Consider the following 16057-nt stretch of genomic DNA (forward strand, 5'->3'; position numbering starts at 1 on the left):
TCCCCCATTCCTTCACTTGCACCAAGTGTTCAATGTGGACCGTTGTCGACCATGCTTCCCACCATTACTGGACACATCAGAGATTGCAGAACAACGCACCAGGGACCAAGTTCAACAGATGGAGGAACTCAACGCAATGGGGACCATTGCTTCCTAAGGGGGGAGGAATGATCTAGGTGGATGTTGGTGACCACCCACCTACCCACTTTGACCCCCACAATTGTCTCTTTTAGTTTTTCAGTTTCCGTAATTGTAGCACAATTTACTATTTTTAGCAATTTTTCGGGTCCTGAACTTTCGGAGCCGTTTTGAGGCCCTAAACGATGTTTTTTGGGAAATTTGGGAGCAACATGAGTCCATGGACCGATGTTGCTCTTCCCAAAGTTGTAGTGCTCGTATAGATCTTTCTAACGAGCTATTGTACGCGTCAAACAAAGATTGGGTGCCAAAGTTACGACCCCAGGAAGTTGATGCACCAACTTACCCAAGACGAGGCCCACAATTTGGTGTTTCATCCTCTAGGATTAGGTTTTGGGATGTGAAGGGTTTTCCGTTATTTCTCAACAATAAATAGCCCTTCGAGCCTCATTGTAACACAGTTCAGAAGCATGTAGCTGCCACATCTCTTCTCAGAGATAAGCTACCATCGCCCTAGCTGGTTTATTTCCATTTCTGTTTGTAGGCATATTTCAGTATTTTACATTAATGAAGTGAAGTATTATTTCCGCTGCATATCTGTATCTATGGTTATCTCTGTAATTTGTTGCGTTTTTGTTTATATCCGGATCACGCACCCACTTGGAATTCTTTCTGAGCCGCCATCAGGGAACAATATTACCTTGTCGGGAGCTATGAAGATAAATACATAAAGTGGACCACGCTACGACATGGAAGGGACCAAGATGTGTTGGAGTTCACAAGTGTTTTCCACACCCTTCGCACGAAGTTGGGTATCAAGGATTCTGAGCGGCATTTGGTGCTCAAGTACAGCAGTTTTCTACACAAGTACATCCAGGATGAGATGGAGTCCTGGACATCTCCTCGCTTGGCGCTCCCTATCGATACGTTGTCAAGATCGAGTAGAAATTTAAACCGAAGAAGCAAGACTTTAGTTCTGCAAATCTAAAGAAATGGAAAGGCGACCCCAAACCGCAAAACAAAGGACAAAGCAAAGGCAGGGCGACCCAATACAACCCGCTGAAGCCGCAAGCAAAGAACAACACCACGAAGGCAAAGAAGGACACAGTGTCGAGCCAACAATCACTAGTGGTCAAGCTGAAGGCTTCCGAAACAAATGCATGTTCCAACTCTGAGTCAGAAATCGACAAGGGGAATGACAAAGGGAAGCAAGTTATCAATGCGAAGCCTAGTGCCACCGTTGCCAGCACCAAGATCCAGAAGGATGAGCCCGAAGATCCAGAGGAGGGGGAGCAACTCTTCTACTCACAGATGTGGGTGAAGGCTTCTCCATTGCAATTCATTGTCAATAGCGAGAGCCAAAAGAACCTCATTTCAGCAAAGGGTCATGAAGTGATTGGGCCTACCGACCACACCACACCAGCAGTCGTACACCATCAGGTAGCTTCACCAAGGGCGAGATCTCTGCGTCAGCCAACAATGTCGCCTTCCCTACAACATCAAGCCCTTCACGGATGAGGTACTGTGTGATGTTGCTCCTCTTGAAGTTTGTGATATATTATTAGGCCAACCATACTTGTGGAAGCGGCATGTTGTATATGAGTCTAGGCCTCGCACTGTTATTATTACTTTGGCCAATAAGTTGTACAGGATATTGGAAGTAGCTCTGCCTACTGCAATTTCTTTGATCACTGCGAAGCAATGAAGTAAGATCATTTCCCAGACCAGGAAATTTGTTTTCCTTATGATTTGCCCTCAGGGCAAGAAGAAGATTGTGGCCACAGCCTCCAGATAGGGTTCTCCGCATGGCAGTAGCAGGTGGACAACGTTGTGGAGTAAAGTAACATCTTCACCTCACCCACAGGAGTACCTCTACACTGTCAGGTCAAGCAGTCCATTGATCTAACCCCGGGCGCCCCGCTATCCAATGGACCCATATATCGATGCTCGGTTCTAGAGAACGATGAAATCAAGAGGCAAATTCAGGAACTGTTGCAAAAAAGGCACATTAGGCCAAGTTCATCATCCTGTGGGAGCTCGATTGTGTTAGTACAGAATAAAGACGAGACCTAGAGACTCTATTGACTATTCGACACTAAACAAAATCACTATCCGAAATAGGTATCCAATCTCACGGATTGATGACCTTTTGGACTAGCTCAAGGGAGACAAATATTTCAACAAGATTGACTTGAAGTCAGTTAATCACCAGGTATCGATCAAACCCTCTGATGTGTGGAAGACTGCCTTCAAAACCAAGAAGGGCCTTTTCGGATGGTTGGTCATGCCTTTCGGGTTGACGAATGCCCCCGCAACCTTCACGAGGCTGATGGATGACATCTTGCGACCCTTCGCCAACTCATTTTTGGTGGTGTATTTGGATGACATTCTGATCTTCAGCCAGAGTTGGTAAGAGCATCTCCACCATATTCGACAGATCCTCCAAACCCTGCAGCAACACAAGTTGTGTGCCAATTTGGAGAAATGCACTTTTGGTATGACCCGGGTTCAATAACTGGGGTACATCATTGATTAGCGGGGTGTGCATGTGGACCCAGCCAAAATACAAGTCATTCAGGATTGGCCAGCCCCAATCACTCTAACAGAGCTCCACAGCTTTCTGGGTCTTGCCAACTTCTACCACAGGTTTGTGTTGGGTTTCTCTCATATCACTTGCCCTTTGAGTCAAGTCACCAAAAGAGGAGCGAAAGCAAAGTTCTTTTGGTTTGAATCCCAATAGAAAGCATTTGTCGAGTTGAAGCATCACCTCTACTTTGCACCAATACTCACATTACCAGACCTACAGGAACCATTTGAGATCGAGACAAATGCCTACGACTATGCTATTGGTGTAGTTCTTGACATATCACAATGAGATGCTTTCAGACATAGTCTGAAAGTATCACACCTATGACAAAGAGATGTATTCCATTGTGCAGGTCTGCCGACAATGGAAGCATCATATTGTGGGGAAGGACATGGTCATCCACACATACCATCGACCCCTGCAGTTCATACAGACACAAGGGAAGCTGTAGAACGATCGTCATCAGAAATGGTCCACATACTTGCAATAGTTCCATTTGAACATTAAGTACAAGAAGGGCAGCACCAACAATGTTGCAAACTACATCAGCCGACCGTCAGTCATGGTGCTAACCACTGTGCTCGACTCTTTGTGAACACGAGACTGCGGAGTGGCCGCATCTTTACAAGAGTGATCCAAAATTCGAAAACACATACCAGATGCCCTGGAAGGCAAGCAAGTTCCAAATTTTCACCACCTCTATGTTCCTTCAAGAGAACATGCCAAGATGATTTGGGAGGCGCACTATAGTCGAATCGTTGGACATTTCAGGGTAGAGAAAATAGTGGTAGTGTTGCGGAAGTAATTTTATTGGCCAAACCTTGGATAGGATGTTGGGAAGTACATCAGATCCTGCACTGCCTACGACATTGCCAAACTGACAATCAAGAAGCAAGGCCTATATACTCCTCTCCCTACTCCTAGTCGACCTTGGGAATCCATCTCCATGGATTACATGTCAGGCCTGCATTTTTCATGGTCGTCGACAGGTTCTCTAAGATGGCCATTATGGCGGCCTGCAGGAAGAGTATCACATCAGAAGCCATTGCTAAGCTCTTCTTTGAACGAATGTGGGTACACTTTGGGATTCCATAGTCTATTATCTAAGATCAAGACAGCAGGTTCCTAAGCACATTTTGGTCAAGTCTCAAGTCGATTTTGGATACCAAGCTCACTAAATCCATGGCTTTCCACCCCCAAACTCCTGGCCAAACAGAAGTCATCAATAGGATGATCGTACACATTTTGCGCATATACAACTCAAAGCATCCACACACATGGGATCAAAGCCTCCCTTATGTCCAACACAGATACAACAAATCTCTCCATAGCTCAGCGAGCCAAAGCCCCTTTCAAGTGGGATTGGGATTCCAACCAATATGTCCCATAGATATGGCCATACCATTTGCAGCTACTCAGGCAGATTCAACTCATGTCCAGTCCGAAGTTGACAGGGCTATCAGCTTCATTGAGCGCATTCAGCACATCCGCCAACAGGTCAATGACACAGATATATTGAACAGAGCCAATGCTAAGTACAAGCAATGACATGATCAGCGTCCACTGTCGCACAAGTTCTAATTGGGCGACAAAGTTTGGCTACATTTGCAGAAGGAACACCTCGCTAAGCCTGACCACAAGCTTAGCCGCTCCGATATGGGCCATACACCATCACCAAGGTTGTAGCGAGCAATGTCTTTGAACTCAGCATTCCACTGTTCCTTGGCTTGCACCCAGTATTCAATGTGGACCACCTTCGGCCATACTTTCCACCATTGTTGGACACATCCAACATTGCAGAACAACTCACACCAACGGAGTCAAACCCAGATTGCATGGAACAAGCCACAACTGATCGGATCATGGACACACAGATCAAGAACACTCGCCAACAAAGGATCCAACTATATCGAGTTGTCAAAGCGGGCCAACTCCTTCACTTGGGCAAGTGGTTCACCAAGGACCAAGTTCAACAGAAATTTCCTCACCTTATGGAGGCTTTGCACGCAATGGGGACACTTGCTTCCTAAAGAGGGAGGACTGGTCCAGGTGGATAATGGTGATCACTAACCTATTCCACCTAAAACTCCAATTGGTTTCATCAATTTCCTTATTTACAGCGGTATTTACTATTTTTAGCAATTTTCTGGGTCTTGAACTTCCGAAGCAATTTTGACTCCCTAAATGGCGTTTTTTTTAGGTCCACAGTAAGCCCGTAGCCCTAGGCATGCGCCTGCAACAAATCCTGTGATGCTTGGAGAGATCTTTCCAATGAGCTTTCATATGCGCCAAACGAAGATAATATGACCAAGTTACGACCCCAGGAAGTTGGTTGCCCAACTAACCCCAACAGGGCCCACAAACTCTTGTCGTTCCATCTCCTGGGGTTAGGGTTTTGGTTGTTTAGGGTTTTCTCTTGCTATCCAATAATAAAAAGGCCCTTGAGCCTCATTCTAACATAGTTCTGAGGCATGTAGCTACCACATCTCTTCTCAGAGATAAGCTATCATCATCCGAGCTAGTTTATTTCCATTTTTGTATGTAAGTATATTTCAGTTCTTTAATATTAACGAAGTGAAGTTTTATTTCTGCTGCATCTCTACGTTTATGTGTGTATATATATATTGTTGTGTTTCTACATAAGTCTCGATCAATTGTAGCATTTTTTTTGCCCATACAAATTGTTGAACCTTGGCTTTGAAAAAGCATCTATCAAGAAACACAAAAGCTTTGAAACAACTCAACCAAAACTCCAAACATGTTGTCACGTGTCTTTTTATTTGCAATGCGAGAGATGAAATGATCCTTCACTAAATCAAAAAGGTTCTTTTTGCCTTGGGTTCCTTCTTCCGGTGAATAGCTAATTGTGCTAGATTTGTAGGTTCTAGAATCACATGCAACCAAAGATCAACTTCCTCCATACATTCTAAGCTTCCAATGTAAAATCTTAAACCCTAGATGACTGTTGTCCTATGTTTCTTTTAATTAAATAAACCAAATTTCAATTTATTTAGTCATATAAATTAATATTTTTGAACATGCAACAATCACACACATGGCTAAAAAACGAATGGAAGTAATAAATGAATAACAGGTATGTTGAAAATGATAGTGAGAAAGGTTTCTTTGACTTGTGCCTTAATCAAGAAGGCTTCAACGAGTTCTTATTTAAGCATGCTCGAGTTCATATAAGTTAGGAACCAATTCCTATAAGTTATGAGCTAACTCCTATAGGTTATGTGGAATTCCTAAGATTTAGGGATGAGTCCCTACAAATTAGGATGAGTTCCTATAATTTAGGATGAGTTCCTAAAAGTTAGGACGAGTTATGAAGCAGTTAACTAATGTACAAAAGTGGAAGACTGAGTTCATTGTCTTCTAGTGCAAGTTAACTTGGAAAAGGACGAGTGACAAGTCTCTAATTCTAGATTGAGACTTAGGACGACTTGCACAAGCCACTTCAACTCAGTTAACAACTCAATCACCAATTCGACTCCTTAAATATAATTTGCTAGATTTGGCCATTCGAATTGTTTACGAGGAGGACGGAGGCACTCATTTTAAATTGTAATCATTATTCTTAAGCACGAGTTTGTCTATGAGTTTGTGAGAAAGCGTGTGCAGGAAGGAGCTTGTGTGAGTTGGTAGAGAGCAATTTTCCTTGGGAATTGCTAAGAAATATGAGGAAATTCTTATTTTATAGGAGCAGCCTATGTGCTAAGATTTGGGAGGGATATACGATAGGAAATAGGCCTCCAGGAGTGCGCAAAGGAAAAGGAAACAAGATTAGGGTCTTGCAGGTGTTTCAATCCTAGTTCAGGGAGGGAGAAATCAGATTGGTTTCTATTGAAACTATATTGTATTGTAAGAGGTCTACTGCTCATTCTTCTTCAATAATATTCTCAAGCAAGCATAGGGTTTTCCCATTTAGGTTCCCTAGAAGAATTGTGTTTTTTATTGTGTGATTGTGTTAGTTATGTTCCTATTTTGCTACAAACTTAGTAGGGAAATTATGTGTCTTTATGAAAGGAAATTTGATTTCAGATTGTTCATATAAGCAGTTACATAATTTTGGGGATTTTCTACATGGTATCAAAGCTCTTGGAATAAAATTTAAGATCACCACAAGAGCAAGATGTCACAGAGCAAGAATATCTATGAGGCAGTCGTAGTCCCTTAGGAGATTTTATGAAATGAAAGGAGGTCGAGTTTGCTAGTCTTCTTGTGTCTTTGGAGGTCGGAGTTAGGGAAAATGGTGACTGAGGTCTAAAGGTAGTTTTTTGTGCATGTTTGAGGAGCTAAATTCTCTGACGATCAATTTTTTTCTATTCTAGAAGGAGGGTCGAGCCCTGTAGCTTCAGGTTTGAAGGGGCCGAAAGGCTTGGCTAGAACAATCCTAGAGACAAACGCATGGAGGAGGCTTGGAGGAGGAGGAGGACCACAGTTTTTAAGGAGTTTTTGGACCAGGTTTAGGGAGCTGACGTGGACAGTCACTAGCCCTAACCAAATGGTCTAAACTTCAGACTTAGATGCACAAGCCGAGTTGATTTGGAGACAGAAGTGATCGTCCAAACCCAAGGTATGTTCGTGTTCTTTCAAGTATGGTGTTGATGTCAGGTTGGTCAGAGTCTAGGATTGGGATTGAGTAGGTAGTAGCCTAAGAACAGTAAGTGTATGGACTGTTAGTAGCTAATTTGCAAGCCTTAGATCAGTTAAAGAGTTGAATCTGTGGGCAGTATTGGAGGCCCTAAGGAGCTGACAATAGGGCTGATGTGTCACAATGACAGGGCATATTTGTGTGCCCTAGCAGCAGCGTTCTGGAGCAGCTAGAATCTAGACAAGTCGGCAATCCTTGAAGTCATCATGTACAGTGATCATTAAAGGACTAATGAGTTGTTAGGAGGCAGAGTTGTGGAGCCCTAGTTTAGTGGGTTGCAAATGGCCAAACCACTGATAAGAGGGAAGATCTAGAAGAGCCAATGAGTAGACTTATTAGTGGAGCTAGAGGCCTACTAGTGGGACAAATTATTGAGCCAAATTTCAGTGACACAAAGGAGTTGTGATTGGGATCATTGATAGTCGCAGATTTGATGGTTGGGGATGCAAACATTCTGCAATAGCAGAAGTTGCAGTGATCAGCAGAAGAGGAGGCAAAGTACCTGACAAATATGTTCAAGGAGCATCCTTCCACATAACCGGGAACAAAAAGAGTTTCAACAACCTGAAGGAGAAGGACATGCAGGTTTAGATTGAGCTAAGAGATGACGGTCAGTATGCAGTTAGAGGAGTTAGTACTATCAGTTTTCAGAGGGAGTCAAGTAATCCTCTTCATCTCAGAGATATTCTCCATGTTCTAGGATTGAGGAAGAATCTTGTTTCAGTAGCTACCCTTGAGGACAAGGGTTATGATATAATCTTCAGTAGAGGTAAGGCTTACCTCCAGCACTTAGCTGTTGGATGTAAGAAGCAAATAGGTGTGAGAGTTGAAGAATCTCTATAACTTGTAGGTAGAGACAAATGCAGCCTTGAGCAGCAGGGCAAGGAGTTCTCGGAGTAGAGATGTGGTGGTTGAGCAAGAGCATGAGAGAGCTCTCAAGATGGAGCCTCAGCGAGTATCTCAGTTTTAGTCTAAGCTAGTTGGAAGTTGCCCTGACCAGCAGGATGAGAGGGAGCATAGCCCAGGGCGAGTGGAGGCAGCCACTCAGTCAGAGACTTCCAGTATAGGGAGAGTTCAAGCCAAGTGGGCAAAGTATTTGGTTACGGGAGATCACGATAGAGTTGGGTCTTCCAGTATCACTTTTAGCCAGAGGAAGTAGCCACAGAGGTACACAGGGTACATGGCACTTATGACTAAAATGATGGACTCGCAGAGCATGGTGGGAAAGAACAAATCTTCAAATTAGGTTCCACAAAAGAAAGCAACTCTTCTAGTTCAGAGGGAGCAGTTGCAGCAACAGAGAACGTGGTAGTATTGGAGACAGATCCAGGTGGAGGAGGTTCTTCCAGAAGCACCTCCCTCGCTAAGATGGAGTGTTGAAAATGATAGCAAGAAAGGTTTCTTTGACTTGTGCCTTAGTCAAAGAGGCCTCAACGAATTCTTCTTTAGCATGCTCGAGTTCCTATAAGATAGGAACCAATTCCTATAAGTTAGGATCTAATTCCTATAAGCTAGGATGAATTCCTAATATTTAGGATGAGTCCCTACAAATTAGGACGAGTTCCTATAATTTAGGATCAGTTTTTAAAAGTTAGGACGAGTTATGAAGAAGTTAACTAATGTACAAAAGTCGAAGACCAAGTTCATTGTCTTCTGCTGCGATTTAACTTGGAACAAGACTTAGGAAAAATTGCATGAGCCACTTCAACTCAATTATCAACTCCATCACTAGTTCCATTCCTAAAATATAATTTTCCAGATATAGCCATTTGAATTGCTTATAAGGAGGACGAAGGCACTCATTGTAATCATTATCTTGACCATTAGTTTGTCTGTGAACTTGTGAGAGAATGTGTGCAAGAAAGAGCCTGTGTGAGGGTTAGTAGAGAGAAATTCTCCTTGGGAATTGTGCTAAGAAATAGAAGGAAATTCTTATTTTATAGGAGCAGCCTATGCGCTAAAATTAAGGAGGATTTGCGCTAGGAAATAGGCCTCCAAGACTGCGCAAAGGAAAAGGAAAGGATATCAGGGTCTTGCAGGTGTTTCAAGCCTAGTTCAGGCAGAGAGAAATCAAATTGGTTTCTATTGAAACTATATTGTATTGTAAGAGATCTATTGCCCATTCTTCTTCAATAATATTCTCAAGCAAGCAGAGGGTTTTCCTCGTCGAGTCCCCTAGAAAAATTGTGTTTTTTATTGTGTGACTGTGTTATTTTTGTTCTTATTCCATTGCAAAATTATTAGGGAAATTCTACATCTTTATGAAAAGAAATTAGATTTCAGATTGTTCATAGAAGCAGTTGCAGAATTTCATGGATTTTCTACAAGGCATGCATAGTGATTTTCCCATTCAAATCAGCTTATCATTCCAATGATCAAAGCTTACAAGGTAACTCCACAGTTTGTTGTAACTTAGAATATGTATAGTTAAAAAAATGCTACAATACAGATAAGTATAACTTGCCAAAATAAAAGTATGGCTCTAGTAAAGAAGGTAGCAACTACTACTGTACCACTGTAAGATGATGTTGTATAAATTTCTTCTCATTGTTTGCTACAACTACACTTCCCTTCTCTCAGATGCACTCTTCTTTTTCTCTTGGTCTCTGACTCTCTAAAATGGCCTCATGTGTGTTTCAACTTCTCCCATCTTGTCCTACTTATACTTTGAGAAAGATAATTAATCTCCTCAATCCTAGCAACTAATTCCCTTCATCCTAGCAACTAATTTATCTTAACAATGAATTGTATGGCTAAAATTAGAACAAATATAATTCACTAAATTTTTATAATCTCTAGAATATTTCATTTAGATTTCTAAGACTAGACGAAAATAGGAAATTTGACTTTTACTTGTATTTATTTAAGTGAAATTACAAGATTGGTATTATTTCTCACTTTTCAAAGTGATCACTGCAAGTTGTCTCAGACTACTTCTCACACATTCACGCCTAACCCATGCAAGAAGCTCTTGCTCGAGATATATTTCTCAACATCCCAAGAACAAAACTGGAAGCTCCATCCAACCTGTCAAGCTTGCTATGAACAAGAGTTATTACACACCTTGAAACAATCCTTGAGTGCACAAATGAGCAATATATAAAATAGACAAAACCCCTTTCAAGAGTTCAATCATTTCTCCTAAGCAACCTAGGGTTTCACACCAACAACCTTAACAAGGTCAAACAACTATTATGGGTAAACCACGACTACAATTCCAACTCCCTCTTATACACCTAGGGTGATATCAGGTAGCAACTTTTTGCAAATTTGCACTAAGGAAAACTTGTGAATTTTCAACTTCAAGGCTGGTATGAAAAACAAATAAAACAGTGATAACAATGGACAATATTTCACCTCCTAATAACCACAATCGACGAGGCAATCCAAGCGAAAAGATACCCAAGTGCCAACAAATTTAAGCCCCTATATCAATCTTATCATGCAAAAAGCATACTTGAAATTAACTTTATAACATTTATATATACAACAACAAATCTGTCATATCTTCTTCAATGTTAATTGAAAGAACTTAACAATTTAAGCCTTAATTTATGTCAAATCAGCGAGGCATACAAGCGTTGAAGATTATCAAACCATGAAGCAAAAGATGGTTGAAAATCAAATTTGTAACACAATTCTAAAACTCAAACTTGGACTTCAACTTAGCAACATGTCAACTCGGGTTTTGACTTTAGACTCAATGACATGGTTTTCAAAAAAATGCATGAAATAATTAAAATTTAATGAAAAAAATATTTTTAAGATTCCAAACCATTAGAGACAAAAATATGTAATTTTTGCTCATCTATATACCATGTAAGGATGAACATATGAAAATTGCATCGAGTGCAATACATATCAACAATAAAATACATAATCAATGAGGCTCTAAATAGTCTCTAGAATCCAAAAACACTGGCCTACTACAAATCATTGATCAACATGATCACTCGTCAAACTCGTCACCAAATTCACCACTACTAGAAATGGAGTCATCAGCGTGAGCTACAAAAATATCATCTAGCTTAGAGTCTTTAGTTTCCTTAAGGACATCTGCAACCTCAATAGTAGTAGTAGTAGGTCTGGCAAAAGCATGAGTTGGCTAAGTTGCACAAATAGTGGTTGCGTGTGCCCTGATTGGTGCTTCGCTTCCTTCAGCGCTTAGTCCAACTATTGGATCTGCATTGGTATCTACCCTCGCAACTACATGGCATCAATATCAAAATAAGCATCAAACTCTTTTGGTTGAGATTCATCTACCCATATTGAAATCGGGCGAATATCATCCAACACAATTTGATCTATATTAGATCTTTTGTTATGCAATTGGTGGTTTCTTAGTCGGAGGTTGTATTGTACAAAACGAAATCATTTGATCATTTTTGTTCCCACTGATTTATCTTCTTCGCGTGAATCTACTCAAAAACAAACCAATTGCCCTCACATCCAAAAGTATTACAAATTTGGTTGAAGACTCTAACTACAAGCTGTTGCAATTGAGGGCATTGGCTACGAAATGACTCCCACCAATGTGCCACAAAGATAAAGTATAAAGTTAGTTCACTAGCCAACAATTAAGATTATGAGTTTGACTCAAGTATTTACAATTTGAATTTTAAACAATTGAACTTAAAAAAAAAAAATTGGAATTGCTTGTCTAGTCGAGTCCACATCTTTTGCAATCGTTGCTAAGTTTTTGCCAAAGGTACATGAGGCCCTAGCGAAAGCATTGATTTGTTGATGCATTTGCAATTGCTCAAACTCATCACAAACCATGCACTCCAAGCACTCACACAACCATCTTTGACCTCCCTAGTATGATCTTCTCCTAACCAAGCTTTGTAATGATACCTTGGGTTTAGCAAATACCCAAATAGGCCCATCCTTACCTACTCTATCCTTATAGTAGGCTATCCTTATTTCTTTGCTTGATTCATTGCCTATAGTAGGCTACCCTTATCTCTTTGCTTGATTCATAGCCTATAGTAGGCTACCCTTATCTCTTTGCTTGATTCATAGCCTCATAGTTGTAACCCATGGCCAAATTTTCCTCATCCACCAACTGCAACACCTTAACAAGAGGCCCACCAAATTTTCACTCTTCTACATTTTTCAAAAGTGTTGTAAATAACTTTATTTTTGGTGTCTTTTCCATCTTGTTTACGAGTCGATTGAGATACATTCCAATCATCACTGGAAAACATTTTCTACAAGTTTTGTGCTTGGGAAAGGATAGATTGCAACGTGAGGAAGTGAGTTGCAAATCTCGTGATGGCAGCAACGTGAGGAAGTGAGTTGCAAATCTCGTGATGGCAGCAACGTGAGGAAGTGAGTTGCAAATCTTGTGATGGCAGCCACGTGAGGAAGTGAGTTGCAAATCTCGTGATGGCAGCAACGTGAGGAAGTGAGCTGCAAATCTCGTGATGGCAGCAACGTGAGGAAGTGAGCTGCAAATCTCGTGATGGCAGGCCTAACACGTTCCTTGCCCAAGGTGTTTTTCCTCATTAGACTCAATACCCATGAGTGGTTATAGATGTATTTTGTGATACACTTGGTATGCTTTGTAGTGTTATTTATCCAATCCACTTTACCTGGTCCTCAAGCATGTGGTATTTGTAATGTGTATAGCACATGGAGTCCGAAATATGACCCTATATTTGGACTCTAGCACCTTACCAACAAGAACATAGTTTGAGGGATTATTCGTGATGATTTGAACAACATTTTGCACCCCCATCGTCCCAACCATCTCATCCAGAAGCTCAAATAACAAATTTGCACCCTATAAGGCACATCAATGAATTACAAATACATGGTTCCTTGAGCACAAGAGATAAGAAAATTTATGATAGTAAGATGGTACAATTTGTGTTAGCCTGTGACTATTTAAACTCCTTCAAATATTCATCTATAAACAAAACCTTTTTTTGCAAAAGAGAACCCCTCAAGTTGTGCATACTAAGGTGTGTTACTGCTCAATTTAGCAGAGGTTCGAGGAGGGGTTGCTAAGGGACTACTACTAGATCAAGTGGCAACAATGGGACAAGGACCCACTATCACCTTAGTGGATGTCCCCTACTCTTTACAGTGTTTTACTGATGGGAAGAGTTTTAGTATAAGGAAATCACTAGGAATGATGAGTCAATGATAGGCTAGGTAGTGATTGCAAGAGCCCATTCACAAGAGAGACTCAAATGATCGGGTTTGCTTGCTTTAGAAGCAAGGTGAGGGGCTCTCTAAGAAATGCTCAAGGAGGCTTAGACCTAGGGATTATGAATATTCCTTGATGAGGGATCCCCTAGACCTAAGATTCCTAAACGAAGAAGGTTTCTAAGTGGCCTTGTGAGATAAGGAATGATGAAGAGATGGGACCACAAAAAAGCCCAACGAGACCCGATCCAAGCCTACGGTTTCAGGTGAAACTTCAAACAAAAGATCTAGACCAAGCAAGGGAAAAGAAGGGATAAAAAATAAGTGAACTTCTTTTGAGTTTTCTAGTGAAATAGATCCCATTGAAGGTCGCTAACCTAGAAGGACCAAGGGCTAAACTTTTAGGATCTAGGGCTTTGTGTATCTCACAAACCGACTGTGGGATTGACTTCCAATTTGAAGGGCATGTAGAGGACACCCGAATGCAGCTCCTTACCAAATTGTTGGGAAAACCAATGGCTAGAATGGAAATCGTTGGATGCCCTGGGTAGGTTGTCTAGGGTTAGGGCATGAAAATTCAAGAAAGGAAAAAAAAAATTGTGGTGATCACCAAGGACTTGTGGACCAATGCCTTGCCAATTGTGGAGAATGGAGTCAAAGTGATTTGATTTAGGATTTTTGCTCTTCTAAGGAGCCTAATTGCAACTTTGCATGCCCTAGAGAAGTAGTGACAAGGTCACAAGGAAGATTTATATTTCGACTTGCCAAGTAATGGAGTTTCAAGGTGTAAAAAGTTAACCCACCCCTAGAAATAGTTCGATCTTCTTGCAAAGATGAATAACATATGCAATGAGCCAAAATTACCAAGTGTTAATGAATTTCGCATCACTAGTTAGGGCATAGTAGTAATCAAGCACAATGTTCCATACATTAGACAATAAAACATGAAAAAACTTGCGTATAAAGAGCAATTACAAGACAAGAACATTATATCCATCCATTAGAATTGCAAGAATGAAGCTCCAAGACAAGATAGCAATTATCCAAACATCAAAATGCATCAAATAATCTCCAATTCGTCGAACAATAGCAGGTCCGAGTTCCTTTTCCAAGAGATACAAGTCCAAGTGATGATAAGGAATGAAATGAACCTCTCATCAATTTATATGATCCTCTGAGGGATTTGAAATGCCTAATTGGGCCTAATAATGCCCCTAATAATAAAATAATGTGCTAAACAGCATCCTTTTGGGATGTAAGAGAACATATCTAAATTTAGTAGAGGAGCGCGGTGACAATGGTGGAACCCTAACTAGGGTTTGTTACAAAACCTCTGTCCATGGCGGTTTGCAGGTTTGGCTATCGGTATATGGGCGAACTGTCGGCTTGAACCGCGGCATCTACATCGGTTTACTCGGAGTTTTGTTCTCATCTGCGGTCCCCCCTGGGTTCTCTCTGCCGTACTGACTCTCCCACTCAACCCGCTGTCTGGCCCCCCGATCGATCCCCGTTTACGCCTTCCTACCGACAAGATAAATGGGTGATGAGGAGTTGGTCGACTATGAGGCGGACCCCATGCCGCATCAGGATATATGGGCTCATACTAGGCGGCCTCAAATGATACCGCGAAGCATTACGCTGGGTTTAGTGACAGGTGCTCCGTCACAGCAACCACATTTGTCCTCTACAGGTAAAAACAAATCTCTGGTTCTCACTCCCGCGGACTCCTCGCCCCTTGACTGTCCTCCCCTATCCCCGGCGACGGCACAGCTCTTGGGCTCATGTTTTCTAAGCTCGCCTTTTCTTGACGCCCCGCTTCAGTACCATATTCGCCCTGTATTACCTCCGCCCCCTCCGCCTCCGCCCCCATCGTGCTCTCACTCACCATCAGTTTCATTTATGCCGCAGGCACATCAGCCCTCCATCCACCCCACTGTATCCCTTATCCCTGGCACCAGCTATTCAACCCCTCGCACACCGATTCGCTCTGGGTGTTTCACTACCCCGCCACTTCCGGTGTGCTCCGCTGCATCCGCCCAGCACAGCTCCACTAACCCGTGTCGCAATTTACTGAAGGGGCCCCCATTTGGAAAGCACTCTGAGAAGGTGACTAAAGGTCGCTGCCTCCGGGCCATTGATCCTGACTTCAACATCAACTTTGGGCCTGAAGCACCACTTCCGGATGTAATGGACGCCGCTCGTAAGGTCCTGGTGGGCAGAGTTCGGGGTCGCACATACTCTGCGGAGCATCTCAAGCTTTGGGTGGAAGAGATTTGGGGATCCTTCATTAAAGAACTTCCAGAGATTATGGTACTTACAAGAGGCTGGTTTGCCCTGCATTTTCAACGGCCCGAATACACTCAGTGGGTCCTTACCCAATATTGGCACATCGAGCTCGCCCCGGTCTTGCTCAAACGGTGGGATCCCCTTTTTGACCCGGAACGAGAACAGCTGGGGGTAGGTCCCATTTAGGTTCGTCTTCCTGGGTTGCCATGGCAATTCTGGAATCAGTATACATTTAA

The 16057-nt window shown here is 42.0% G+C and overlaps 1 protein-coding gene across 1 annotated transcript in view; it reads right to left on the reverse strand.

The window, feature by feature from the left end:
• LOC149146823 (putative ribosome biogenesis protein RLP24) overlaps window positions 1-15405 on the reverse strand; it is a 33089-nt gene extending 17684 nt beyond the window's left edge. Inside the window, exon 1 of the mRNA XM_089441634.1 lies at window positions 15276-15405. Within this exon, the coding sequence (XP_089297760.1) occupies window positions 15276-15405 (130 nt within the window). The remainder of the gene's footprint in view (window positions 1-15275) is intronic.
• Window positions 15406-16057: the final 652 nt, after the last annotated feature.

The sequence above is a fragment of the Pinus tabuliformis genome, chromosome 9 (genome assembly GCF_031772625.1).
Source record: "Pinus tabuliformis cultivar Carrire ecotype Pingquan chromosome 9, CPIR1, whole genome shotgun sequence".
NCBI classification, from domain to species: Eukaryota; Viridiplantae; Streptophyta; class Pinopsida; order Pinales; family Pinaceae; genus Pinus; species Pinus tabuliformis.